The following is a 27,303-nucleotide window of genomic DNA, read 5'->3' as shown; positions in this document are numbered from 1 at the left end:
CACACACACACACACAGCCAGCCCCTTCCTTAAGTGAGTACAATGTTAAACAAGGAAAAAGAAATTAAAAGAAAATCATCTTTCACTTACAAATCCTTCTGTGTTTGCAACATTGAGATGTCAGGCCCAACAGTTAAGTTAAATTTCTTCATTTTTTTGAACACACAGCAGAATAAACATTGTTTGGAAGCAAGGTCTCCTGGTGGCAAGTCAAATGTTCAGAGGTCACATTTCTTTTTTTTTTTGTTGTCGTTTGTTTGTGTATCGTATTTTCTTGCCGTTTTCGACAGCTTAGTCCTGCTTGGCCTGAAGCTGCTGCTTCCAGGCCTCATTCAAGTAAACCAGTCGCTTGTAGTTGAGAATAAAGAGAATGAAGTTCAGCGCATATGTGGTGATGCAGATGATGCAGAAGTCCTTTAGGACAAAGTAGAGGATGTAGCCCAGGTAGAGCGAACCCACCACCGACAAGATGGATGTCGTCATGAGAATTAGGGCAGCCATTGCACTGACAGTCATTCCTACAGCAAGAAACACAAACTAAAGCTTAGACAAATAAATAAAGACTTTAAAAAAAGACAACTTTGGAACACACAAGCAACCTGATGACTGTGCTTTCGGCCTCAGACAGTTCTCTATTTATGTTACCAGAAGCCTCGTGATGACATTTAAACACCGAGTAGACTGGTGATATTATTCTGTTGTCACATGAGGTGCAGTCATAGTTCTAAGGCAGAGTTTCCCCACAGTTGGTGCTTGTGATATTTCATTAGGTTTGTAACAATTACTGCTAAACAACAGGCAAGGATTCTCTATGGCTACCAAATGTTATCATGTACCTTGTCATTACACATGTATATGATGCAGTTGGGTCCAGTTCTGGAAAGTAACTTAAGTACAGGTACTCAAGTGCTATTGTACTTTTAAAGCGTTTCTTACTAGTAACTGTGCAAATACAGAAAACAAAATTCAATCAACAAATAAATTGTGGTGTATTATTATAGATTAACCAGCTGTATATAAAATAGTTGAAATCAGTCCCACCATCATCAGCTGCAACATTAAAGTGATGTACACATCAATACAATAACTGTTAATATAATCCAATACTATAATAAACATTATGCTGAAAAGGAATTTGGTAATATTACTTAACTGTTACCACCTGAGAACCCCAGTGGTAGAATACAGGTACCTCCTGTATTACAGTTACAAAGTACAACTAGAGTACCAAAATAGTTATTTGAACATTATTAGAATAATGTTTATTATATAATTAAATTACAACGAGCATTGTAATAATGTGTACATCACTTAAACCACTACCAGACATTTATTCAGTTTGTGTTCTTATAGACAAGGTCTTTTGCCACGAGAGATAACTAGAACACACTGGCCATGAAGTTTAAGCTCTGTAATTATTGATGTCTCTGAGTGAATTAGACCATGTTGGATTTCCCCTACCAGGACTGCTTCACGGAAGTATCATATTTCTATGATGTTTGCATTAATGTGATAAAGCACTTTGATTTGTCAGGTATTTCATTTTCCGCACCATCAAAAAACATTATTGCCTGATTATTCTTCCCATTAACGTTCTTTCTTAATAATCTTTCCAGAAAATTTACTATATCGTGATATCTTTCCATATTGCAATACAAAATGACATATAGCAGGATATACAGAGGGATATGGATATATTTTATAAATATTACCCACCCCTTTTCTCTTTATAACACTAAATTACAATACAGGAAAATATCATGGGGAAAGGCTATAACTATAGCATTCATTTCATGTGGATAAGAACAGTGAAGTCCCATGCTGCACACTGGCATTAATCAGAGATTAAAGCCTCTGTAATACTGATTCTGGAGTCATGCCTACACACAAATATTGGACAGTCCAAGGCCATGAGACTAATGAAAGTTCGGGAACCGAGTGGTCTTGCCTTTAATATGGAAATCTTGAGCCGCTGTAGCAGTTTGGCAGAACTGGGCTGCTATTGTGTTAGTCAAATGAGTGCTAACTGCTGTGCCTAAAAGGACCTCTTGTTCTGTGCCAGCACCAGGTGGCCAGGCAAGCCTACAGGCCACTCGGCAGGCAAACATGTCAAACCAGCATGACTGAGTCAGCAATGCCATCAATGTACTGAGGGGAGGAGAATTTGACTGCGAAAGTAACCAAAAGGGGCAAAACTTTAAAGTTTAAACAAGTCACTTTATGATCAGTCAGGACTGTCAGACTGGGACAAGCACAGCATTAATAAGAGTCAACCTTAAAGAAATGAAGCCATTCTTACTCCACTACACTGTTACCTAGGCAGTCTTAGTAGTAACTCCTTTATATTGAGTTAAAACAGTATACTGACATTTACACATGACCACTAAATATGTTTTATGTGAGGCAAATACAGCCACGAGAGGCCGAGTTAAGCAACACTAATTGCTGCTAGTACAATGGTCAGAGAGATCTGTCGCCTGAATATACTAATATATTGCATATACTGACAGATTACTCAATGAAACAACGTCTTACCTAGTAGAAGCTGGAAGGCATAAAAGACAATCCCGTAGACACTGTTGGGTTGGTTCAGTGCACTGTCATTTCCAAAAATTGAGCCCAAGAGTCCAAATCCTCGACCCCACCTAAACCACACAAAAACATCAGCAAAGAAAACTTTATTTCAAGAGTGAAGACGAAAACTGTGGCATACTAAACAGACTGGACCACAGCCGAGGCCTATCAAAGTCCAATGAGTCACAATAAAGGTTTTTTTTTAAAGATTTAAAAAAGAAGAAAAAAAGTTCCCCAGAAAGTTTGTTTTCTAGGAACCTAAAGTACCAGCTGGGTGAGTTTGTTTTTTAAGCAAAATGTTGTTTAAGGACAGATATATTATAGTATTAAAGAATGTTAGGGTTCCGTTAACTAAAGCTGGAACTAATTATTCTTTTCATTATCGATTAATCTGCCAGTTGTTTTCTTGATTGTTTCGTCTACAAAATGGTAAAAAAAGAAATGTCCATCACAGTTCCCCAGAGTTTGAGGTGATCCTCCAAATTTCTGTTGATTAACTAATCAATTAATTGATGACTTTTTGAGAAGGAGAAAACAAATGAAACAAAAAAAAGAAGCATTTCTGTATTGGAATAAATCACATCTGGACAATCATGACTCGAGTACTTCAGTGCATGTGACACATAGGAGCCCGTCAAAGACAACCCCTGTATTGAGTTTGTCTGATTATAAAAGACAAAGAGTTTAATTTGCATTAACTTCGGTGGCACAACAGCTGGCACTAGTGAAATACTCCTGTCCCCACCTGTTAGTACCACTATTCACCACTAAACCTATCAAACACGTTAGGTCTCATTCCTGTCTGAAGCATCTGCCCTGGTGTGAAGCCTTAAGTATGCGGAGAATCTATGCAAAACATGATTTTTGCTGTGCCGACAGGTTCATCAGCACACTAAGACAAGACATGCATTCCTTTAGCTTAATTAAAAACAGTACGAGTTTCACTCAGTGGGAATATGCAACTTATTTAACACGTTCAGTAATCATATTACTCTATTTCACATAGTCTGAAACAGCCTCTCTGTGCTACAGACGTGTTGGGTTTCATTTCTTGCACAATATAACACACCACGTTCAAGTTTCTTATTAGTTCTTTATCATTTTATATTTGGGGAGAACGACAGTAAGAGTTGGGATGATGCAAGTTTAAAAGCCATTTTAAATACCATGTGACAGTTATCTCTCAGTGTGCAATATGTTTAGCGATCTCATTTAATTTACCACTATGTGGGAGTTCATTCTCCTTGTGTGTAATAAATTATGTTTACATTGCAGACAGTCATGCTTTGCATTTTTTCCACTCCAGGGGGGATTCTGTGTTGTGTTTCAAGACTTCAACATATAAGCATTTGAGGAGGCATGCACAAAACATGCAGTTAAACATACATTAATTCAATAAGTTGCATCCCCAGGGTATTCACTTTGTCTTTGGCCCTTGATGGCATTGTTTACAGGGAAATAGAAACTGCAGGGGTTCTTCATTTAGAGAAAGGAAATTATGTCTTTCATTCAGTCATTGCTTCAGTGCTTTTTTAAAGACATTAGGTCATAACTAATCGCTCATAGCTTATTTAAGATGACAAAGGCGAGACTCTCTGATACTCAGAGAATCCTCTTACTCACCTTTCAAATATGTGATAACTCTTAGACAGGCTGCATTTAGACAGGCAGACTCTCAATCAGTGAGGTTGTAATAGGTGGGGGGAACTTTCATTAATAGCTGTATGCCCACAGTAAAGCTGGTATGACAACTTCACAGACTTGGTTTTGATCTTAAGAATGTAGATGGGTGTTACGTTAAACGACTGATTGCTTGCAAACTTATCTTTGTGGGTAAACCAACTCTTGTTTACTCACAGCTAAAGGAAGACAGTAGCCACAGCTTTATCTGAGCAGCTGTGGCAATGCATCTGTCTGATAACAATGTGTGACTGTGAGCAGCACTGAAACTCTCGGGTCGCTAACACTGTTACAGTCCTGTCCACTGACCTCTGCAGCAGGTCTGTCCCTTTAGGTGGGATGGGTGTAGGGTTTAACCCCTCGGACATTAGCACCACAGCTAATGGCAGCAGCGTGACAGATAAGGTGAGCGCTAGCAGGTTCAAAAGTTCCCCAAAATGATCAACACCGGGGCGGATAACCACCGACATACCCCCGCTCTGGTCGGCGGAATGAATGGCTCCATCCGGCAACAACACACAGGCGTTAGACCGAACAAGCTACCATCAACTTGTGTGCTAAAGTTGGTGTTACAGATGTGTTACCCTTGCAGACACACATGTAGTAACGTTAGTACGGCTGTCAGTGGATAATGAATCAGTGCTCTGTGCTGATAACTGGCTCACAAGTATAACGTTAACAAACGGGCTGCGTTAGCTAGCGGTCGCCGAAGTTAGCTTCATCGAGCTAAATAGCTAATGATGTGCTTATTGAACGATAAGCTAAAAGTTAACTTATTTCAGACCGGTTATTTAACAAGCAGCCAGCTCGCAGCACGCCAGCACTTCTAGTCTGAAGTTAGCCTTAGCGGTGGAGGGCAGCCGGTACATGTTAACGGAGAGCCTCTGACAGTTTGAACCGCGCAGCCCTTCCCAGGTCGCCACAATAGCAGCTTCATTGAGCGCTCTTTGCTGAATTCAAATTACCTTGAGCTGAACACTTTTGAACAGCTGATGGAGCTGCTGACGTCGCACATAGCCTTATAACTCGGATCCCGAGCCTTTTCCCTCTCGACGTGAAAGGCATATAGAGACAACAGTATGCCCAACAGGCAAACGAGAAGCCGAGCTATTCTTTCCCACCGAGGGGTGGACACTCTCAGGACGGGCGCCGCCATCACTCTCTGGCCTAGCTGGAGACACGCATACATACGCAGCGAGTTCGCCTGTGAGACACAACTGCGACGTGGAGACGCGTCAGGACGTGCCACACCGTGAGGGGCGGGCCGCTGGGCTCAGCAACCAAACAGTGCAGTACACTGAACATGGCTGTCTGTGCGGACACACTCCGACAGTACACGGTCTTCAACGCCACACGTTTTATGTTCTTTCTCTCATATTAGAGTTGTTGTTAATTAATGGGAACATACAACATGCCAGTAGCTCTATAACCTCACAATGTGCAGCGTGAAACCACATTAACCATATTTACCATAACTTATTTATATTTTCAAATCTCAACCACATTGCAGACACTAAAGCTTCCTAAACGTACTTTCTTACAAAATAATGGCGCGTTAGCGACATTGTTATGACAACCATTTTAATTTATAACATGGTTTTGATATGAATGATTAAGTTGTCATGCAAACACATAGCACACACTTTTAAAATATTCACAACACAAGAAAATAAAACAAACAAAAAGATCCAATCTTCACATGCGAGGACAGAACTTACATACCAAGTGAAATAACAAAGCAAATTATTATTAAAATAAAATTATAAATAGCAATATTTCCTAAATAACCTGCACAATATATTTATTAAAGCATATTATTAAAATCTCCACAGTCAAAAGCACCCAGTGACACAGTCGTGCTATCACGTGACTTCAAATATATAAACACAGGGTGACATCATCTGTTTACTCGCTCTGAGACTCCTGTGCTGCAAACTGCTGCAAACTGCTGCATTTCGTTCCCAAATGGCGACAGACATGGAAAGATTTGTTTCTTTCGAGGAAGCATATTACGATCAATATGACTATTACAATCTACTCGAGTACTCGTGTCACGCCTGCGGAAAGGGGCGAACCAAGAGGGAGATCGAGCTCAACACAAACCGCCATTGCCCCGCAGGACACGAGAGGAAGATAGCAGAAAAATTTCACAACAGCGAGATGAAACGCAGGAGAACCAAGAGCGCATCGTCCTGATGGCTTTCCTCGATGTTTACGGGTAACAATGTGCATCTGTTGTGTTTATACATAGTTGAAAAGTCGTATTTATTCAACAATCGGCCATTGTGTTAGGAAAAAAACACACTACCTCTTGCTATTTACATAACAAGATCCTGGCGATTAGTTGACTCCCATGAATGAGGTGAACAACGCCTGGCTTTGTGTTCAGGATCACTGTAATCGGTGCTTGAAAATTCAAGTTAGCTCAGCTCTACATATTAGGTCACTCTGCCATATGGATCAAGCATTTCCTCTGTAATGTTTTTGTCCCATTTATTCGGTTTGTATCATAATAAAACATTTTTTCCACAGGTGGAATAAGTGATAGGATATTCTGATGCCTTCAAATGTGAGCAGTTGTCACCATAACCCAGGCACTGAAAAAAATAGTTAAAATAGTACAGAAAATGAATAGGTGATAATTTAGATAATTGATTAATCGTTTAAGTAATGTTTTAATGCCAAACATTTGCTCCTTCCAGCTTCTCAAAAGTGAGGATGTTCAGTTTTTCACTGTGGTGTTTCGCTGTATATTGAATATCTGTGACTTGTAGATGGTTATTCAGATAAAACAAGCAAGAGGAATATGTCAATATGTTAATGGGCATATTTCACTATTTAGTGACATTTTACAGACCAAATGATTAATTGAGAAAACAATCTGCAGGTGATATGCTCGTTTACATTGCAGGACGTGACTTGCGGTGACCATTTAATTCTGATTTCCCCACAGATCTGAACACAATCTGGATTTCTGATGTTGATCGTGGCCAAGTGTCTCTGCCTTCCCTGACCCAGTGAATGGATTGCTGTGACAACGCAAATATGTCCTTTAATCAGTCATGAAACAGCTCTCCATCCCATTCTCTACCCTGTAACAAGACCTCCTGCTCTCAAGTTACAGCTGTGCAAGAATAGTTTGTGTTGAGCTATAATAGGTCAGTGGTTTATGCTTGATACACATACATAGTAATTTCTGTGGGTGCTTAAGATATTTTATTGTATTTTGATTCAATAAAAACTGATGTTAAGTAAACCACCTTGGATTGTTTTGTTTTCTATCCCTCATAACTGATAATAAAGACAGTTCTGTTGTGTTAGTGTTAAGTAGGCTGCATAACAGGTTTGTTTCTGTTTTGTTTTTACAATTTCTCCTCCTCCTCCTCCTCCTCCTCCTCCTGTCAGCGTCAAGTGTCTTTTCAGGGGGAATGAGAGCTCGCTGCATGCACATCCAGGCACCAAGGCCAAACAGCAGTGCTTTCAGAAATGCTCAAGGATATGAATGCAGCCCAGAGAGAGATTTTTTATGAGAACTAAGCAGACAATACAACATGTGTGCAGATTGTGGAAAGTACCCTGCAGTGATCACATTACATAAATATATGACGAATACAAGAGGCTCGCAAGTACTTGCCAGTATATGGGGTTTTACAGCTGTTGGTATACTGGGTGATTTTTAGGTAAATATACCTGCTTTTATTCTGAAGAAACCGTTGTACAACCGGAAGTGATAGCACGCACTTCCTGGCTTCCACACATGTATGAGCTGCTCGCAACTTCACTGATTTGTTCGTCATTTATTTTGTCTACCCGGTAAGATGCAGATCTGCAGTGTGTGCAGCGAACAGACGCCGAAGTACAGATGTCCAACCTGCAGCATAAGATAGTGAGTCACTTTAAATAAGTCTGCAAGCGCTAACGTCAGCTAACCTCCTGTTAGCTTCTGGCTTTGTTTGGCTCCGTTCTAAATGCTAGAAAATGTAAAAAACAAAATAACAACAACAAAAAAACACATTTGAGAATATAGAACAATAGTCAATGTAGTACTAACAATGTCCTGTTGTCCTGCTAACGTTAACTAAAACAATACATACCAAGTATAACAGCCTTTAAAAGCTAACGTTACATTACGGTCAACGTAGAATTGACACCGGTTCCCAGGACTTTAAAACATGGGGACGTTTGTAACTACAAATTAAAAAGAGATAAAAATACGAGCATATTTACAGACCATGCCATTGACTTAAAGTTACACGTGAAAACAATGTTGGGACACACATGGGACGGCAACCCACGTAGGTCAAAACGATTTGCGATTTGACGTCACACTCCCGAACGAGTTAGACATCACACCGCGAGATGTTTCGATTGTTTAATTAATCCATTGACTTTTATTGAGCACACACTTTGCTTATTAATACATGCAGTCCATATTTAGAATAATCAGTTAAAGGTGCAGTTTGTCCTGATCAGACTGTATATAAAGATACACAGTGATACTGATGTTACCATGACTCTATTAGTTATCATTATGATCTGCTAGATAAATAGTTTTTAATTATTGCTAACTGTTTTTTTCCTCTTACAGTTGTTCACTTGGCTGTTACAAAAGGCATAAAGGTAAATAAGCTTGATCTCAGTATCTTTAGACAAACAATGTGCAGACAACCTGTGTCACTCAGTGATCCACCATCTAAATTCTCTTTTTGTCCATAGACACTTGCCTTCCTGTTAAGCAGCCGACACCTATTGAACCTGAAGTCAAGGATGCTTTCAACACTGGTATGTTACTTCTCTCATCATCCATGTGATTCTTTTCCTTTGTGTGTCCATAAATCAAATCCTTTATAATAGGTGGGCAACGTAGACAAAGTTCACAGTGCAGTAAAAAAACATACAAAAAGTCACATTTTTGTTAAGACTGCTTGTCGTCTCGCTGTTTTTAGTTTTCAGTGAGATTTACCTCATTAATTTAGTCAGGGTGAACAATCACTGTAAATATAATAAAACCTAAATAAATACTACTGTGATTAAATATAGCTGTTAATGTCAAACAGCTTGTTACAAAGCTGTACATTTTCCTGTCCACATTACACTGATTTACATAGTGGGTAATATGTGGGAAATATTTACTGCTGTTACTTAAAGTGGTCAAAGTTAAGTTTATTTAATTGTGACTTCAGTAGATTAAGTCACAGCAAAGATGAACTGTGAGATCAAGTGATGGAAATACTAACAGGTCACAATTTTCTGATCCCGTGTGCTTCGCTGTCTTTGCAGAGCCGTGGACTGTTGAGGATCTTCTGCATGAGAATGACATCATTGACAAAGTGCCCCTGCAGAGGCTCCAGCTGTTAGGTATTCATCCAGCCTTACCTTTTGTCTGCTCTTAACCCTTCAGTTTTTCTCACTGTTGGCAGTAGCAGCACCTGTCAAATGTTCCTTCATCTGAAACTTGTATTTACTAATGACCACATAATACACATTTTAAAAAGTTTGGTTGGGTAATTATGTTTTCTTCTTTCTTCTACAGGTCAGTCAAAAGAGCTGAGGGATCTTCTTTGCAACCCCCATCTGAGACAGTTATTACGCTCCGTTGACAGTGCAGACAGCAAATATGATGCAATGAAGGCTGCCATGCAGGAGCCTCTGTTTGTTGAATTTTCAGATCAGTGTTTGAAAATTGTAGAAAATGAACCGAGATATTTTACATCCAATGAAGCTGATTTGTAAAACCATGCCTATCAGATGGTGCCTTTTTTTTTTTAAATATAAAATGCCTCACTGTGCTACGCATGTTGTGTAGTTACTGTCATTTTTGTTGATCTAAATTCCTGTGCCTTGTCATGCTACCGTTTGTATATAATGTTCAAATAAACGCTGGAAAGTTTTGAAACTGTATCAGTTCCTCTGTTAACACTAAGAGCTTTACAGTGTAGTTAACTGAAGTCACTTGTGAACTGGCTGACTACATGTAAAAAGTTTAGGTGAAAGGAAAACTACATTAAAAATGTTAGAACACTGACATTTATTTCAACAATACTGTCAGTTAAATATTAACAGAATTCAAGTTGTTGTGCATTGATCCCTCTGTACCACCGCTATAGTGGATTTCCAATTAAACTGTCATAATGACTCAGACACAAAGAGAATTTAAGCTGAAAAGGTTAAAAAAAAGGAATAATTAGCGAGCAAATGAAGATGTACTATATGCTGTCCCTGTAGATAATAGTGTTGGATCAGGAGCTAGGATGATAACCAGTGTTAAGTTACATTCATTATTTTCTAACATGATAGCAAAAAGATGTTTTGAATATTAAAATGATGAATATAATAAAACCTGTTGGGTATAATAACACAATTGTTCTTCCACAGAAAGCACTAGTGTAAAAAAAAAAAGACTTTGGTATGTTATACAGTACTAACATTGATGCTTTGGACTGCAGCAGATTAGAGTCCACATAGAAAGTGGTTCAGTCAAACTATCAGACGTGCATATTATAGCAACCCTTTATCAAGAAAAGAGCAGCAATTTGAATAAACCTGGGTTCATCCTTTCCCTGTTTCACATGAGTAATGTGTCAGTTACTGTGTGGTTTTAATGTGCAATATGTGCTTTACATGTGCAATATTTGCTTAATTAATCCCCCCCCACATAAATCACTCGGAATAAATGCAGGATGTTGGGCTGACATCTGCAATCATATGTGCATCTGAATCACGATGTTTTTCACACCCACAATAAATCTAAAGAAGCACATAAATAGTCACCCATAAATAAATACATATACTAACATCCCATTTGTGATTTGCGTGTAGATTTTAAGAAAGGCACAAGTCAAAGGCCCAATACTTTGATCAACAGTCGTTCCAAAGAGGCAACAATGGAGCAAAAACCTGCAGTCCTCTGTTTAAAGGTGCTGGGATTGTGCCATGAAATTCCAGGTCTCATTTTAAAAATTACTCTTTTCCTGCAATGACATCATCATGATCACAACTCAAGATCGTCTCTGCATTATCTAGATGTGGAAGGTCTGTGATTCTGCCATCTACTGAATACTGAATTAGTCCCTGCGGCCTGAAAGAGGATTTTTCATAAGAAGGTCTGGTTCACAGCAGACCGCATTATGAAATATTATTATGCGTTATTACTGAGATTAAGAGTGCAGCCTTTGCAGCTTTTTGCACCCTTGTATAACACAAAGTGAGATAAACTTTGGCATTCTTAAAAAAGTAAATTCAAGCTGTAAATGATCACTTTAAACACAAATACACTCATCTTAAATACCAGATGTGTTCCCTTTGTGTCAGATTATGGAAGAGCAGCTGCTTCACTGCAAAAGCACCTCTGTGCCCGATTGTACCCCATCTGTGTCCATGAAATCAGTCTTTAGTGTTCTGCTGAGAGGGAACTCTTACAAAGTTTTCTCTAGCAGGATCTCGTTGAACCCGGTCACATCGGTCTTCATGTCTGGCTGCCTGTCAGCATAGAGGAGTGGAGATCGCTGATAGTGCAGCTTTACAGATCCCTGAGTAGAAAAGAAAAATGGAATCTCAAATGACCAATCATAAAAATCATCCAGATGATGAAAACTTAAGATTTAACAGAACTTGCGTGGCTGTGCCCTCACCTTAGGTTGAGCCCGTATGGAGGCGAGCCCCTTTGTGTACTGGTTGGTCTCCACTTTATACTCCGCTCTCCTGGAGGGCAGGTTGAGGGAGGCCATCACAGACATCATCTTCTGGAAGCCTGTGGCTGTCAGAGACATGGTGATGGATGGAGCGGAGGCCAGAGCCAGGCCCATGGGCCATCCTCGAACCGTGACAGGCTCCTGGATGTTGGCGAGCTGCACAGAGCCCCGCTCCCTGATAACAGGGTTCAATGCTGATACGTCCTCTTCCACAAGGTCCTTCGCATCATCCAGTTCGGCTTCGGCCAAGGATTTCAATAGTGCCTGCCACAAGAAGGATACATTGATTTACCAGGCACAGCAGAACCTTTTATATTCCATGCATTCTTCTTTCTGGTCAAAACCGGGCCTACACTACCCACAATACAACTTAACCACTGACAGTTTGGTTGAAGATTTAAATGTGTTATGTTAGTAGCGGCCAATGTAGCCCCGTGCCACCAGCCTGAGGCAGAGATGAGTGAGCTACAGACGTCTGGTAAGTTCACACCCCCAGATTTCTTTCATTTTCAAACTTGTAGTCTTCTACAGCTGACCCAACTACAGTTGACTGATGTGACATCCCTTGAGGCAATTTTATCAGATTTTGCACAGCTCCCTATGGAACCAAAAAGGCTTTACATATGCAGTGGTACTTCACAACACCTGTAAACATACTTTGATGCACTAAATAAGACAACAATGAGCTGCATTATTAGGACCGATCTGAAATCTTTAATATATAAGAAAAAGCAAGAAGACATACAGTCAAGATACAATATTTGTTCTTTCCAAATCTCACCCTCCTATTCCTCCAGGTGCTCTGGATGACTGCAGCTGCTCTGTTCCATCTCTGCACCTTCCTCCTGACCAGCCAGGACCGCACCGCTGCAGGAGGTGTAAAACTCATTAACATATAACCACGCTATTCATTCTGTCAGCTCAATCTGTGCATTGTGGAAAGAAATGTTTATGTACTCCCACTGAGAAGGAAGTATCAAAAGAACATCTGTCATTAACAGTTTATCAGATGAGCTTCTATGTGTGGTAGCTTCTGTTGCTTCTGAAGGGATAAACAGTGTCAGCCTGCAAACATTGTTTACAGACTCTGCCAGCTGGTTTCTGTTGGTCAGACAGTGAGGTCACAGTCAACAGACTCACACAGTGGGAGCCAGGCCAGAGAGCTCTTCTGGTTCCACTCAGCGGTACCTGGCCAAGGCATTAAGAGTTTACCTGCTTGGATCAGAGTAGCAGCCTGCTGGCGGGCGTGGCGTCTGCGCTGTTGGTACCGCAGCCAGCAACACTGAATGGAAAAGGCACACCGAGACAGGATCTTCTTCCTCTGATCCTCCAGGAAATCTAACTGTGAGACAACAGCCAGGCAGGTCAGTACTCCCAAAAAGACCAGAGCCCTGATAAGGCCTGATTAGTAACTTCAGTTAAGTACAATATGACCAGATTTAAATCATGTGCGAGGATGCCGGTGTATTTAAAGACTGACCATCGACTGGGTGAGAAAAACTTTAGTCCTTCCGCAGTGAACCCATGAGTTGTGTTTGTCACTGTCAAGGTCAAACGCCTTATGTAACACGACACTCAGGAGCTTCTCCACCTCTGGCCGAAGAATCCTTTCGCTGTCAGCCTCCACATCTAAGACAGAGAGGAATTGGAGTGAAGCTCTAAAGACATAATTCAAGTAAAGGCAGAGCAGTTTTACCACATAGTGTTTGTTTGAAAGCATGGCAGTCAGGTGAGGTTCAGTGGGTAAGCATGAGAGCACAGATAAATCCATTACAATCAACAGCACAGTTTCCACAGACATTGATATGATTACTGCAAATTCAATGTCTCTTTAAAACCTGATTATATATGGCAGAATTCAGGATTAGTGAGCAGGATCCTTGAACACTTGTATAAGACTAAGAGTTTACTGCCATGCTAGCAGCTCTATGAGGCCGTCTTAAGGCACCCTGCTGCTTCGGACCAAATGCTAAAGTCAGCAGCTAAACTGCTCACAATGACAAAATTAACATGATTATGTTTTTGTCATTTTGTCATTTTACAACACCAAGTACACCAAAGTCAGATTCATCCTCTGAGGACCATGAATGTCTACAAAATTTCAGAGCAATCCATCCAGTAGTTGTTGACATATTCCAGTCTGGACCAAAGTGGCGGACGGGCCGACCAACCGACAGACGGACCAACATTGTCATACATAGAGCCGCTAGCAGCTGAACAGTGGGTTAAGATGAGGCGTGATATGATCAAGAATTAGTAGAGAAACACGAAACAACATGCAAAGCAAGCTCTGATAGTCAGAGGTCATGCATTTACCTGGAAAGTTCATAAGAAGTTGCGAATTTTGTTAGAAACTCTTGTTTTTATACATCAAATGGAAAAGTCCCAAGAAGAGTAGAGAACTGAGCATCAAATTTGATAAGAAGGCTAATGAAGGAAAAGTAGAATAAACCAGCAGACCTAAAGAGAGGAAATAAAATCACTCTTTGTCCACAGTAAACTAAAATTTTAAATTTACTTTAAGTGGATCCCACAACAAACTGTACTTACCAACGCAACAACTCCCTGACATGGAATTTGAATATTTTTCAATCAGTCCATAACGTTGCATGAAGTCTTTGAAAGGAATTCTATAAAACAGAAATGACAAGTCAACCTTAAGTCCAAGAGAAAGAAATCAATACATTAAGATTAAAAGTAGACAAAAAAGGAAAAATGTCTCACCTTATTGGAAAGCCAGCAGCACTAATATGAATAGTCTCCACAATCCCACAGGCCTCCAACTGCATGATAACCTGGCAGCAGACAGGAAAGACCCGTTAAAAACCTTTCCTTTAGTGACGACAGAAAGAATTGTGGTACTGCTGAAGAGGAGGACAGCAGAACATCTACCTCCTCCTTCTGGAAGGTCAGCGGCTTGCAGTCTGGGTTCGGTTTGATGCAGCGAGTGTAGTGAGGAGTTGTGGTGTGGAGGATCTTCATCAGGCTCTCCAGAGAGTTCTACAATCAGACATTAACATCATCAGTGCCTTGACTTAACCCTCCCAGGAGGAGCTCTGCAGCCCCCGCTAATAAAGGCTTTAGTTGATTCCCACCTTGAACTTGGAGACCACAGTGACTTTATTGAGGCCCTTGTTAGTTGGGTTCTCAGTTTCCTTGTCAGTGAAGATCTGGTGAAGCAGGGGGTTGTCAGACTTCTGAAGCAGGCTGATGAGCTCTGGTGGCACTGGGTCCTGAAAAACCAAATCCAGTAGGAGATGAGATTGATTGCCAACTTTCTGAACACAATTTAAAAGCTTTCATTACATACCTTGTTCTTCTCCACCATGCCCTGTATCTGGTAGTTGACTTTGCCAGCGTAATGGGCCACAGTGAAGTGTGGCTCCTTGCTGAACTTGTCCCAGCTGATGTTGGCGTTACCACAGAGCTCTTTCTCCAAACGAGTTCTGAATGTCTTTGTGTCTGAGACTCGATTAAGACGACTCTCCTATAGGACAGGTATGTAAAAAGTTGTAAACATGCACTTCATAATAAATCAGTGTACATATTAAACAATAAAATGCTTGCTTGTTTTGCTTTTGTATTGTTATGGTTGTGTAAGTTATACAAGCTGTATATTGTCTTTGTTATTTTTAGCATTAAAAAATGAGTATAATAATTAATAATAAAAAAAAAAACCTATTACCTCATTAAGAAGAGAAAACACACTGACAGGGCTTCCCTCTATAAGATCCAGACAGCTCTGGTTGTCTTGGTATTTGACAAAGGACCACTGCAACCCCTCTGAAACATATTCCTCCTGGTAGAAGCACAGATAGTACAAAATACAAAAGGTCTGTTTTTGATCCACACAGATTCTGACTGAAGAAGCATCCTGAATGTCGGAGGCCTGGATATCGCCACATTAAGCAGGTTACCACAGAAACTGCTGAGATCTCTGAATGAAAACGGAAAAGTGATGGACGCTACCTGCTGAGCTCGGAGATAATGGGCCACAAAGTGCTGCTGCAGTTTCTCATTGGCGTAGTTGATGCACAGCTGCTCCAGGTTATTGATGTGGAAGCACTCGAAGCCGTACACATCTAGAACTCCTGGAGATCACAGGGAGGAGAGGACTGTGTGAGCTAATGAAAAGAAACTGGGGCAAAAATACAAACGTGTATTCAATGACATAAGAGACAATAATGCTCTTACCTATGAAGTTGCACCACATGGATTCGTCTGCACATATGCTGTTGTTGATGAATGTTACCAGCCATTCAAATAATCTGTTGGAAAAAAGTGACACACTTACTACAAATATAAACCAACAGACATATCTTCCTCATTGTTTACTGTAAACAAAAAAACAAAGGGGTTTCACATTTTATTGTTTGGTGGAAAGAAGTGTTTGGGACAAAATCAAACTGTGCAAGTGCATAACCAGCACTTTCCACATAGCATTATCACATTCTGCTGTGTTTTGTGATGATCAAACCCTCATTCTTACTGGGCGTAGATGACCTTGGCCAGGCAGTCTCTCCTCATGCTGCACTCGGCCTGGGGACAGGGCTTGAGCACACTCTGCTTCCCCGCCTTTAACGTCCTCACTCTTAAACACGTCTGAAGCTCCTCGGCAGGGACACACAGCAGCTCAGCAGCTCTCTGTGAAAAGTCTAAAGCACAGGCAGGAGTTATCTACTGTACATATTCATGTTTGTTGATAGTTATTGTCAGGGAGCAGGGAGATCTTTCAAGATAAATCCCTGAGCATCATATTATTTGTGTTTATATCAGTCTTAAGTTTCTAAACAATGGACATTTAAAGCACTCAGTAACTGGAAGGAATTGATAAGATGATAGATTTAATATCTTAAACATAATCACATCCAATACCTTTGGATTGTTCATCTAGGTTACAAAGTTGTGATTCATCCGCTGAAGAGGAGAAATTCACGTTCCCCAACTGCAGAATCCCTGCTAATATCTGTAATGCATTACAACAAACGTAGACATTTAATTCTATGCTTGCAGAGAGAGAAAGATCCAATGCACAAAAATACAATGATTAGCATTTAGCATTTACAAGCAGTGTATACACATTTAATAAACAGTTTATATAACACATCCTAATGCAGTTGTAAGCAGATATAAGGTATTATTAAGGTATTTGTTAATAATATATGATAATAAATGCTAATGTAGTAAAACACAGTTATAATAATATAATGTATGTCTTTATAGGAGAAGCTATAACATTTATGTTGATAAATATAAAAACAAATGTGATAACAAACTATACATTAATAAACACGTCAGTATATGTACTTATAACTACATTATAGTGTAACTAGTTATTAAATGTTTATAAATGCTAAAGAGAGGGGAAAAAGTCAAAAGTTACCAATGTTGAACACCTTACCCTGAATATTTGCCTCTGTCTTTCTGCATTAATGCCCAGATTACCCATTGCCTCGACAGTCTCATGGAAACAATCCTCTGAAACATTAAATGAACAGAGAAGTTACATATGAGAAGCACAAACTTTTATAGAATAAAAAACAACAAAATGCCTTAATAAACGTGAAAAATAAAGACCAACCCTCAAGTGTTTTTTCAGATTTTGGCAGCCACGTAAAAGGTTGGCCACGTGGCATCTTCCACTCTTTCCTCTGCTCGTCTGTGGCCCCTTTCATCATCTGAAAAACAGTATGCTCTCAGTATTTCCATCTGAGTTACATGTGAATGTGTTCATATTGAACTACAACACCAGAGGAGCACACCAGGTTTGGTGCAGCCCTGTTACTTCACCTGGTAAAAGATGTGGAAGTTCCTCTCATTATCCGGTAGGCAGGCCACCCTGGTCTTCTCCAGCAAATATGTCTGCACCGACGCCCCCACTAACAGCTGACACCTTCATGTGAAAAATAACATGTTGAACAGACACAAGTGACCAACAACTTATACTACAGTACATACATAAAGTGCTGCAGGCTCAGTACCTGTCTAGCTGAAGCTGGATGTACTTTCCAAAGCGACTGCTGTTGTTGTTCCGTAGCGTACAGGCGTTACCTACGTGGAGGGAAAGAGCTGGCTGAGTGACTGTGTGCAATGGTTATTTTCACATTAACGAGACACCAGCAATCACTTGTCTTACCGAAAGCTTCCATGATGGGGTTGGAGTCCAGCACCCTCCTCTCTATCCTCTCCACCGTGTTCTGACTCTTCACCACGGAGGAGGAGGCCGCCACAGTGGCGTAGTATTTCATCAGGCATCGAGATGTCCATGTCTATAAAGATACAAATCACTGGTCCACTAAAGATTGTTTCTGCTAATCATGGGACCCAATTTACAGAGATCACCTATGTTTAAGGCTGCCACTATGGATTATTCTCTTTACTGATCACTTTAAAGATTATTTTTATGACTAGATGTTTATTCTAAAAATGTCAGAATGAGCCAGCCCGTAGATCTTCAATATTCAAAGCAGAAAATCCTCACATTTCAACAAACTAATTAATAATAACTCTACAAAAAGATAAATTAATTACAAACTACTATGAAATGATTTCTTTAAATTATTTATTTGGTTTGACCAACAAACACACTTGGTTAAACTGTGATAACAGACAAACACTTCAGAAAGTGCAGCCCACTCTGTGGCACTGTAAAAAAGAACCTCTGAACCCCTGATTGATGTTGTTGTTGGTTATGTTTATTCTTTGTGTTGGCTTACCTTTCCTGCACCACTCTCACCGCTGACCACCAAGGATTGGTTCACTGGCTCCAGCTGGCCCCGAACATTCCTGTATGCTTCTTCCGCCACAATAAAGATATGTGGTTTGAACTCCTGTTGACAAAAATATACAGACCTCTTAAGATGCTGGTCATTCCTAACTGCAGGCAGAGCTGTTAGTGCCTTCAAGAGGTTCCAGAGTTTAAGCTTTGAAGCCGTTCTTTACAAAAGCAGGCAGATGAGGAACTGGAGGATTTATGTTTGAAGTTACCACAAAACAGCACGGTTGATGTTTTTCGCACTTTAGAACTAAACATCACATATACTGATGAAATACTGATCGTTGTTGACTTGTTGACACTTTGGTGGTACCAGTTGGGTCACTTTTAAAGGTTAGTGCTTAATCTGGCATGTTCAGGGAACGGCTCTTTGAAAAAGTCAAGACAACTCAAACTCTTAGAGTTAGTGGAAATACAGTGAGACGCAGCTGTGACTTTGTACCTGGGGCTGAGGAGCGCAGTGATACTCCTTCATCACATCCAGAGAGTAGAGGTGTGGGATTGGCTGGAAGGGGTTAAGAGCAACTAAGGTGCAGCCGGCATGGGTGTAAAACACCTTCACACTGTACCTGGCCTGCAGGCATTTCAGCACTACCGGAGGAAAACATTAAATATCATTAGACATTAACAGGCAAGGCAATATTTTACAGATTTTACAGAGGCAGGAACACAAGACACCAGAGAAGAGAGCAGCATTACAATGGCAAAGATATATTTGTTTATAATAAAATTCTTTGACTATATTAAATAACATGGTCCATAGAACAGATGCAGTATAATCAATCCATGGGCTTGAAAAGAAAATATCCTACACCAATTCCATATTGTTATCCTGACCTCTGCTGTTAATGAGCTGTACTGTTCTGTTTTGTCCCCACATGCTGAATCTAAAACCACCTTGAAATATAAACTAAAACCTTTTACAGAGTATCAATGACAAACACTTTTCTTACATAATGCAAGTAAAAATGACTGATGATAAATGTTGCACATCGACACAATAAAGTCTTATGCTCAATATTTATCTACTGTACTAGTGCACTCTACTACTGTAGAGAAGCTGAGAACTGCCTTAGTTACTACTAACTTTTTTTTGAGCTGTTATCGAAATCACAAGTTAATTATTACAAAAAAACTGAATATTCCTCTTATTACTTATAATGTTTATCAGAGATCAGAGTAGGGATGTCCTGATCCGATCCGAGTCATTTAATATTGAGTATCTACCGATACCGAGTCCTGATCCAATGTTTCTTTGGATAATACAGGTGCACAGCACACACTTCATTCAGGTGCATTGAAGTTATTAAAATCAATCCAATGTATATGCTTAACAATTAAATAGCTCTACAATGCATTGAGAAAAATATGAACGCATTGTAGCTGTTGCTTAATGTTTACTTATCATTCTTTTTACACAATAAACTATAAAAACACTGTAATCTTTTTGCTCTTGTTGCAGTCTGGAGGGAGTTTCTCTCTCCAGTGTTTGTTGCTTTGGTGCAGCCTTATCCTGAATGAACTGTCTGTATTCTGCCTAATTCCTCTAACTGGCTTTTTGTACGCAAAGCTTTTGTTGCACTTGAATGTGGTTGTATTGGTTCTCTACAGCTGTCTGTCCTCTGAGCAGAGGCGGCCCCGCCCGCAGCGAAACTCCGAAGTGGAGAGGAAGACAGCAGAGAGAGTTAGCAATGGCTGCACGGTGCATGAAAGCTTTGTGAGAAAAAACAGCTGTGTGACAGCAAAAGATCAGATCGGGACAATAAAGCTCAATATAGTCGATACCGATCAGTTAACAAATGCCTTCATCACTGAGATCGGATCTGTACATCCCTAATCAGGAGTGCAATAGATGGAGTATTATAGATGTAGCAGTGGTTCAATATAATGGACAGTGCATGGAGGAATGACATGCAACATGCCAGTTAATATTTATCTTCATACGCCAGGTACAACTGCACGAAAAGAGTCTGAACACTGCAGGGATCTCTGATCTTTTAATAAATCTCAGCCTCTCCTGATATGTTTTGTCAGTGCTGCATCACGTTGCATAGAATGTAATAACTTAAATTAACTCTCAGATGTACATTCTGGTAAAAAACTCTTTTTTCTCAAGACTGAAATGAAATGAGGCAGACACTTATTTGTAAGTTCTTAGCGATTATTCCGTGATCACGAGAAAACAAAAGTCTTTTGTGATAAATGATCTTGTTTTCTTGAGAAATCTGCCTTTTGTTTTCACGAACACGTGTTATGTCGTTATCTCACGATCACGAGATAATAAATTAACTCGTGATCTCGAGATAACGGCATTAAATGCAAGTACGGCCGTTATCGGCTTCTGTATAAATGTATAAGGAATACAAGAATCACTTTTTGGGAGGCATGTGTCTGCAGGTAAAGAAAACCATGCCCTTGGTCCCCTATCACTGTGTTAACTGCAGCTTTTTGGTAGCGCAGCAATCATTCATGCTTGCATTTATTTGATCATGCCTGCAGATTTTATCCTGACGTGGTTAAATAATACCCAGCAAATACTGAGACCCAAGGTGACATGAGCTGGAAAACATTGCGTCACACTGGCTGTGTATTTGTAAATAAAGACAAAGTTTATGCAACATATCAAACACTCACTGACATTCAGCAGTAGTGTTTTCAAGATTCATGCCATCATAATAAGTGGAAGGGGTGCTTTGTTGATCAAACCTATCCAAAATGTATAACAGGTGAACTTACTGAAACGCCACTAAGCTAGAACAAGCCTCATTACACATCATGTTTTATCATCCAGACTCTGAGGCCCCAGGGACATTACAGCCCTGTTTGTTACCTGTTGTTGGGGTCACTGGGTTGACTTTGGTGAGGTCGTCATAAGTGTGAAGTTGGTCTTCATCAGTGAGGAAGGCCTGAATTTCTCCCTCCAGCGAGTCATTCGGGGACGGGTGAGGAGAATGGACTCTCTGGACGAATCCTTTCACCTATGTGAAAGGCAAAATGTGAGGCAGACACCACACACAGCAAGGATATTGGGTGTAAACTGTAAACTGTCGAGTCAACACCGATGGGTGGAAAGGAGAGTAAAAATGAGGAATGCATTGTAGATAGAAAAGTGTGAGAGGAGGCTTATGTTTTTATGCATATTGTATCTGTAATTCTCACAATTAACATACACACAGCTTTCCCAGAGCCAGAAACTAGCTGCTCCCAAACCCCGATGTCATCATGACGTCAAGTCTGATCATGCCAATTTTCAGCAGGTTTAGATACAAGACAAAGGTCAAAATGAGGAGACATTTACTAGCTCCAGACTCATGAAAATACACCAAACAGGCTCTTATTCTATGCATCAAAATGTCACATTCAGAGGGTCCATACAATCTGTCAAACTTCCCTGAGCTTTGAAGCACCTACAACATGTTCTTGCCTTTGAGAAAGCTGTCAAACATTTACAAATCAAGTATTAATTCTCACCTCACGTGCTATTTTCACTGACACCACAGTTTATCTTAGAAGCCTAAAACAGACCCCAGTCTCACACGGCCAGTTGCTCCCCCGTGTATTTGTACAGGAGCACTACAATACTCAAACTGTATGTAATTCATTCAGCCACAATCACTTCAGACTCACAAATGCAAGTCTGCTTCATCCTGCCAATATCACGTGGCCTGGACTGTCATCAGTCTGAGGTACTAAATCTGTGCTGACAGCATTAATCCAATGGCAGGTAGCCTTCATCCCATCATTCTGTAAATAGTCTTAATGACATGACTACACTACAATTAACAGACTTAAGTTATAGCAGTATTTTATATTATAATTTTATACTACTGTAGGTGCAAAAAGCATATACACCTAGATAATGGTCGAGGTGATTTCTTCAGTTCTGTGGCACATGTCTGTCACCTCGTCCATGTCTGCTGTAGTCAAACCAAACCCCATTCATAAATCTGGCGATTTAGTGAATGTTGTTATATGTAGTGACAAACTGGCAACCCCCCCATTTTAAAGCCTCATCTACACATTTTCAGCCACCGATAGAGACACAAAACGTTACAGCAGTGTGTGTGTCTGTGTAAACCATGTCTTTATGCTGTAGGTCAATAAAATAACGACGATTTAGAGCACATTTAGAAGTGGCCCAGGACAGTTTGACAGTCTTCAGTCACGTTGCTCAGTGAGTTATTGTTACCTTTTCTCAAGCAAGGTAGAAACACTATATACGCCGATATTTAACTAAGTTTGTCGTAATTTACTCCATGCATTGTTTTCATCTGGCGCATTAAACGTTGGATTACGGTGACGTTATTCACAGGTAGCCTGCGTTTACAAACGTTACAATACAAACCAACCAATCAAAGCTGAGAACCGGTAACTTACAGATCGATAAATTTACCTCAGGTCAAGGGAAACTTGTCATTAACTTTTACATTTTATAAACCAAAAAGGGAAACGTCTAAACCACCAGTTGAGTTGAATTGTGGACGGGTGTTCCCCTGTGTCCTAACTTACCGTCCCCCCTCCATTTCTGAATCTTGCTCCAACGTTACGTCGGGTGTCCGCAGAACTCATTGATTTCACCGATAAAAACGAGTCTAAAAACTATCCCCAAACACTTTTGTGAGCACTGCCTGAATCCTTCTTGAGCTGAGTTGTGGTTATTCTCCTCTACAGTCCTGAACCTCAATATTTTCCATTGCTGTAAGAAATTCCTCAAGGACAACTTCCCGTGCCCGCTGTCTTTCCGACTGCCTCCCAAACTCCCGAACCGCACACTTATTCCCGCCCTCTCGCTGACGCTTCATGGGTCCAGCTGTTCCCCTGGAAGTATTGGTACTTCGGAACCTAATAGGTTAAGGACGGGTTTCTTAATGCTAGTTAACTGGACTTAAAATGAGGACTTCATATTTATCAATTTATATCAAATCTTCCTAAAAGTCGAGAACTTTAATTGTCATCTTGCATGTATCACTTGTCTGAAATAGATACTAAGCAGGAGCTGTTTGACCGTCGTATCCATGGTTAGTTTATACTAAGTTTAGAACTAATACTATTTTTCTGAATATTTTATTTAACATGCTAGAAACTCAAGTCCCTGTTAGGTTAGGAGTTCCCAGAAATCCGAGCTGTTGTGAATGCGGCATGGGGCCGAACACGGAAGTAAGCGCAGCAGCTCTCCTGCAGATGTAGCATCATGGTTGAGACTTCAGGGAAGTGTAAATAAAAATGCTGTAGGACAGGTATTAATGCGAGCCTGCAGTTCCAGAGCCTAACGACAAACCCGTGGTAAGTACCGATAACTAGACACAAAGCTAAGTTATTAAATGTCTTAGTGTAAAATAGGGAACTGACGTTAAGAGGACCTCGCTCGTGGTGAGTGCTAGTGAAATAATGTGTTAGGAAAGTGAACATCCATCATGAAGGGCAGTTTATAATGTTATTCAGAACAGATGAGCCACCGCCAACGAACAAGTACTGCTTTGGCTGAAATGTCTCCTAAATGTTCCATTTTCCAGTGTCTGTTGAGCCTATTCATATTTATGTGTCTCTAAATACAGTCATGATTCTCTCATGTAGTAAAAAATGAATCCTAATGTTTGCAGGCCATGTCTCAGAGGGAACTGAAGGAGGCGTTTGTGAGTAATCTCAATGGGACCAGTCTGCAGGAGGTGGCGCTGGGCTCATTTCTCACCCCACTGTGCCTCATCAACAGAGGGCTGATTCTGATCCTCTACCACCAGGCCAAAGGGACTCTGCCAGTGCCACTTCCACTGATCTGTCACCTGCTTCTGGACTTCTCTCTGCTTGTCCTCCCCCTCGTCCTGTCATGCACCGTTCTGAGCGGCGTTCTCCACCAGGTCATCATGAGCCTGACCTTTGTTTCGGCCTGTGTGTTTTGCTATATCTACCGTACCAACAACCATCCTCCTGCTCGGCACCCAAGGGACACCGTCAGCACCTTCCTTCAGAGTCACGTTAAATTCAACCAGGTTCCCTTTGTGACTGTCTTCCGAGTGTTTGTAAATGTGAAAACAGCCATCAGCATTCTTGCCGTAGACTTTAGTGTCTTCCCAAGGCGGTATGCTAAAACAGAGACCTATGGGACAGGGGTGATGGACTTTGGGGTTGGAGCGTATGTCTTTGCAAATGCCCTCGTCTGTCCAGAGGCCCGGGGGAAGAACATCTCAGGATCCAGGATGACTTACATCACAAAGCAGCTCCTGTCTGTCTGGCCCCTCGTAGTTCTTGGTATGGTAAGGCTGGTGAGCGTCAAAATGACCGGCTACCATGAGCATATGACAGAATATGGCGTCCACTGGAATTTCTTCTTCACGCTAGCCATCGTCAGAGTTGTGGCTTCTATGGTTTTGGCTGTTTTGCCAGTCAGTCAGTCGTGGGTAGTTGCCCTTCTGATCAGTGGATTGTATCAGTTCACTCTGGAGAAATCGGGGCTGAAGGCCTTCCTTATCCACAACAATGACAGAGAAAAGGACTTTCTGCATGCTAACAAGGAGGGCATATTCTCTGTGGTGGGTTACGTAGCCATTTACATGGCAGGAGTTCAGGTGGGACTCTATCTGATGCAGCCTAGATCCCAGGTTAGACAGTGGCTCAAAGTACTTTTTAACCTCTTGTTGGGAAGTTCTGTCCTGTACACTGCTCTGTACACATGTCAGACACTTGTGGAGCCAGTGTCTCGCCGCTTAGCTAATTTACCTTTCTGCCTGTGGAGTGTTGCTCAGTCTTTGTTCTTTATGACCTGCCTTGGTGTAGCTGATATGGCTTTACTGTTTTGCAAAAGGACATCAGGCTGTCACTTTGTACCCTCATCGTGGAATTTGTGTAAAAAACAATCGGACTCAGTCTCTGACAAAAGTGAGGGTGAAATAGAAAGACGCTGCCTCGTTCAAGCTGTCAGCAGGAATCAGTTGTTATTCTTCTTGCTTGCAAATTTGATGACAGGATTGACCAACTCCATAGTGGACACACTTAGTTGTAGCAGTTTATCTGCCGTGTGTGTTTTGCTGTCGTACATGTTCATGAATTCCTTGGTAATATATGTTTTACATCTGTGTGATATTACAGTAAAATTCTGGTAAGATTACATTTGTAAAACAAATGGTTCATTTGTGTATTCTGAAGACTTTTGTTGCCTGGAGTGACATTGAAATTTGGGGAAATTAAAAACACTGGAAAGAGTTGATGTTATAAGAAGATGTGATCTGTAATGCTGAAGATACCTTTGTACATGATTTGTTTATACATTGTTACATTACATTGATTTACTGGGATTTTTATTTGGTTAGCAGAAAATCAGAGCTTTTCATAAAAGGAAAACTGGCATTTTAAATGATGCAGCAACTGAATATTGCATTTAATGTGAACTGGAATGCTTTTACTCTTCTGTAATCTGTACACATCTTTCTTGTTTGTTACTACAGTGCAGCGCAACCAAAAATAAGTGCATGGATTAAAATATACTACAGCAACATATGTACATAAAAGTGATACAAAGGGAACAGGAAAATAAAAAAATCAGAAATCCATACGGCTCACTCAATTCTTCTCAAACAAACTGGATTGTATGAATGGACATTGTCTCCTTCTCAACATAAAGCATGTGGTGAACTGCGCCCCCTGGAGGACACACGCACTACAACGTCAGCTACTACGTGCAGAGGGCAAAGGTCAAATCAGTAATGAAGATTCCGCCACCGTAGCAGACTCACTCACTGTCGCACTTGTTTATTTTTTTTTAAGGGGAACTTCATTAGCGGGTAAGTAAACGCTCACTGGGTTTACTTCGATGTGCTCTGATCTCGTCAAGGCGAGCGGTTGTTGTCGGTGTTTTAGCCGCCGGTAACGGAAGAGGAGCTGTAAAAGTGACAGTCGCTAAGTAGCGCTCAGCCAGAGGAACTTATTGGCCGTGTGTTCGAGGTTGCTAACGTTAGCTTCATGGGACAGCGACGGTAACCAGTGAGTTAGCCGAGTTTGCAGACATCGACAGGGCGTGAACAAACGACACCGAGGCTGCAACGTGTGTATTATTAGTTAACGCGTTGTAAAACGTCCGTGTGTATGAGAATATTGCGCTTATAATCGACTCACCGGCTTCCTCAATTTCCACTATCGTACTGGCAAATGGAGGTAGCTAGCAGGCTAACGTTACCTGGCTCGCCGCAGGTTACTGCTTTCTCTCCTGACTAGCAGATGGACGTCAGCGTGATTAAACCCGTCTTCATAACGTCAACAAGTTTAGCAAAAAAAACAAAAACCAGCTGTTACAAAGTAAAACATCAGACACGTTTCCCAGGATGCCTCGCTAAGTTAGCTGGTTAAATCTGGGTCAATACGAATCTGTTTGTACTTCAGCTGAGTTAGTGAGGTTAGATCACAGGTTGTCAACGGCAGTGGGCATTGTGTACAGTGTTTTAGTGTCAGATACTGTAGATGTGTACGGTAGCCTTTATTTCAGTGACAAGGTGATGTTGTAGCTAGCCCGCAATGACCTGCAGTAGGTTAGCATTAGCTCGGTGTAGCCTGCTGATGTCCACGGTGGTCAGTCGGTCTCTAGTCGGTCTCTAG

At 40.8% G+C, this 27,303-nt stretch overlaps 5 protein-coding genes across 6 annotated transcripts in view; 3 read left to right on the top strand and 2 right to left on the bottom strand.

Annotated features, from left to right (window-relative positions):
• Positions 1–6: 6 nt before the first annotated feature.
• On the bottom strand, positions 7–5,642 carry vkorc1l1 (vitamin K epoxide reductase complex, subunit 1-like 1). 2 transcript variants are annotated; one of them, XM_035666213.1, is made up of 3 exons: positions 5,220–5,642; positions 2,536–2,645; positions 7–518 (listed from the first exon to the last, which is right to left on the bottom strand). In XM_035666213.1, the coding sequence occupies exons 1-3, from the start codon at positions 5,441–5,443 to the stop codon at positions 292–294; spliced, it is 561 nt and encodes a 186-aa protein (XP_035522106.1). In that variant the 5' UTR covers positions 5,444–5,642; the 3' UTR covers positions 7–291. The 2 variants fall into 2 exon arrangements, with proteins under 2 accessions (XP_035522106.1, XP_035522107.1); XM_035666214.1 differs by lacking the exon at positions 5,220–5,642 and adding an exon at positions 4,564–5,212.
• A 2,322-nt stretch (positions 5,643–7,964) lies between these two features.
• On the top strand, positions 7,965–10,653 carry znhit3 (zinc finger, HIT-type containing 3). The gene is made up of 5 exons (XM_035666215.1): positions 7,965–8,140; positions 8,843–8,874; positions 8,971–9,036; positions 9,535–9,612; positions 9,788–10,653. The coding sequence occupies exons 1-5, from the start codon at positions 8,073–8,075 to the stop codon at positions 9,985–9,987; spliced, it is 444 nt and encodes a 147-aa protein (XP_035522108.1). The 5' UTR covers positions 7,965–8,072; the 3' UTR covers positions 9,988–10,653.
• Positions 10,654–10,833: 180 nt separating this feature from the next.
• LOC118331352 (unconventional myosin-XIX) lies at positions 10,834–23,475 on the bottom strand. Its single transcript, XM_035666212.1, has 24 exons — positions 23,230–23,475; positions 21,551–21,698; positions 19,163–19,311; positions 18,662–18,775; positions 18,082–18,214; positions 17,927–17,996; positions 17,736–17,838; positions 17,527–17,623; positions 17,347–17,423; positions 16,821–16,911; positions 16,435–16,600; positions 16,140–16,213; positions 15,915–16,036; positions 15,631–15,744; positions 15,256–15,432; positions 15,041–15,178; positions 14,838–14,945; positions 14,670–14,740; positions 14,496–14,575; positions 13,426–13,574; positions 13,158–13,287; positions 12,727–12,812; positions 11,886–12,209; positions 10,834–11,783 (listed from the first exon to the last, which is right to left on the bottom strand). The coding sequence occupies exons 1-24, from the start codon at positions 23,287–23,289 to the stop codon at positions 11,670–11,672; spliced, it is 2,895 nt and encodes a 964-aa protein (XP_035522105.1). The 5' UTR covers positions 23,290–23,475; the 3' UTR covers positions 10,834–11,669.
• A 388-nt stretch (positions 23,476–23,863) lies between these two features.
• Positions 23,864–26,260, top strand: pigw (phosphatidylinositol glycan anchor biosynthesis, class W). The gene is made up of 2 exons (XM_035665884.1): positions 23,864–24,003; positions 24,321–26,260. The coding sequence occupies exon 2, from the start codon at positions 24,324–24,326 to the stop codon at positions 25,815–25,817; it is 1,494 nt and encodes a 497-aa protein (XP_035521777.1). The 5' UTR covers positions 23,864–24,003; positions 24,321–24,323; the 3' UTR covers positions 25,818–26,260.
• Positions 26,261–26,401: 141 nt separating this feature from the next.
• ggnbp2 (gametogenetin binding protein 2) overlaps positions 26,402–27,303 on the top strand; it is a gene marked incomplete in the record, with an annotated part of 7,189 nt that continues 6,287 nt past the window's right edge. Inside the window, 1 exon segment of the mRNA XM_035667037.1 lies at positions 26,402–26,495.

The sequence above is a fragment of the Morone saxatilis genome, unplaced genomic scaffold, assembly GCF_004916995.1.
Source record: "Morone saxatilis isolate NCDOM2014 unplaced genomic scaffold, NCSU_SB_2.0 Contig20, whole genome shotgun sequence".
NCBI classification, from domain to species: Eukaryota; Metazoa; Chordata; class Actinopteri; family Moronidae; genus Morone; species Morone saxatilis.
The sequence above is the reverse complement of the archived record's forward strand: the minus strand, read 5'-3'. Positions and strand labels throughout refer to the sequence as shown.